At 43.0% G+C, this 1,265-nt stretch overlaps 1 protein-coding gene across 1 annotated transcript; it reads left to right on the forward strand.

The window, feature by feature from the left end:
• Nucleotides 1-238: 238 nt before the first annotated feature.
• Nucleotides 239-661, forward strand: LOC121380710. The gene has a single exon (XM_041509662.1). It carries the CDS (start codon nucleotides 239-241, stop codon nucleotides 659-661), a length of 423 nt encoding a protein of 140 aa, XP_041365596.1.
• The last annotated feature ends 604 nt before the right edge of the window (nucleotides 662-1,265 follow it).

Raw genomic sequence — 1,265 nt, forward strand, 5'->3', positions numbered from 1 at the left:
AGAAGAATCCAAATGCAGTGGTTGTGGGTCAAGATGTCCCTGTTGCAGCCAACGTGACAAGAAAGAGCAATATCTGAAAACACCATGTGAGCAGACCTGAAGATTCCGTCAAGTTATCTTTCAAGGCGATGGAGCTCACATCCAATTTTGCCAATGGATGTTTTGAGATAACCACAAAGGCTTCACAGCTATCACCCACAACAACAAAGCCTATGGTGTCAACTTTCTACTAGAATACATGATTAACCAGTCGATGTATCCGCAGAAAAACATATACAACGGCTCGAAAATCATGTACCTTCAAATGGAGAGAGGACTTACCATACGGATTATTGACAGCTTAAACCTTCTTCCAATGAAGCTGGCTGCTCTCCCCAAGGCATTTGGTTTGATAGAGCTGAAGAAAGGCTACTTTCCCCATTGTTTTAATACCCGAGAACACCAGAATATCCGTGGACCGTTTCTAGACCCAGAGATGTATGGTGTCAACTACATGGGATCCAGAAATAGAATCGATGTTTTGAAGTGGTATGCTGAGCAAAAGGATACATTTGACTTCCAAAAGGAAACGAGGGTGTATTGTGTGTCAGATGTCGCTGTTCTCAAAGAAGCCTGCCTTGCATTTCAAGCTCTGATGTTGAAAGCTACTGGTGAAAAATAGATCGACCTCGACACCAAAGCTGTCAACTACATTAATGGCATTGACCACTTTGCTCAATACATCACCACTGCCTCAGTATGTGTGGGCATTTTTCAGAGCAAATTTCTAAAACAATATCGTCACGTCAAACTCACAGATGGATGGCAGATGACAGACTGCATGACGGTCAGAGGATGGATCCATCCAGGTGAAACCTGATTTGTGTCTGACTGAAGAAGGATTAAGAGATCGTAGGATGACTGTAGCTGAATCAGAAACTGTACCCAGTCCCATAGCTCAAATTCCAAGTGAGGGGTACATCCGAAAAGACCAGTTCAGCAAAGTGTCCATCCAGTGGTTGGAATGGTTTCAACACCAAAATCAAAACAAGTAACAGATACAGCATGCTCTGAATAGCGGGGAACAGGTGGTACCAGGAGCTCACTACTGGTTGGATGGGTATTGTGCTAAAACAAACACTGCATTCGAGTTCCATGGCTGTTTGTGCCATAGCTGTCGTCACTGTTTCCCACACGAACGTTCTACCAATATACATCCAAGAACAAATCAATCTATTAAAAAACTGTATGCTCTGACATGTAAGTATTGAAAGCCAAGGTATACA

Source organism: Gigantopelta aegis, chromosome 9, assembly GCF_016097555.1.
Source record: "Gigantopelta aegis isolate Gae_Host chromosome 9, Gae_host_genome, whole genome shotgun sequence".
NCBI lineage: Eukaryota > Metazoa > Mollusca > Gastropoda > Neomphalida > Peltospiridae > Gigantopelta > Gigantopelta aegis.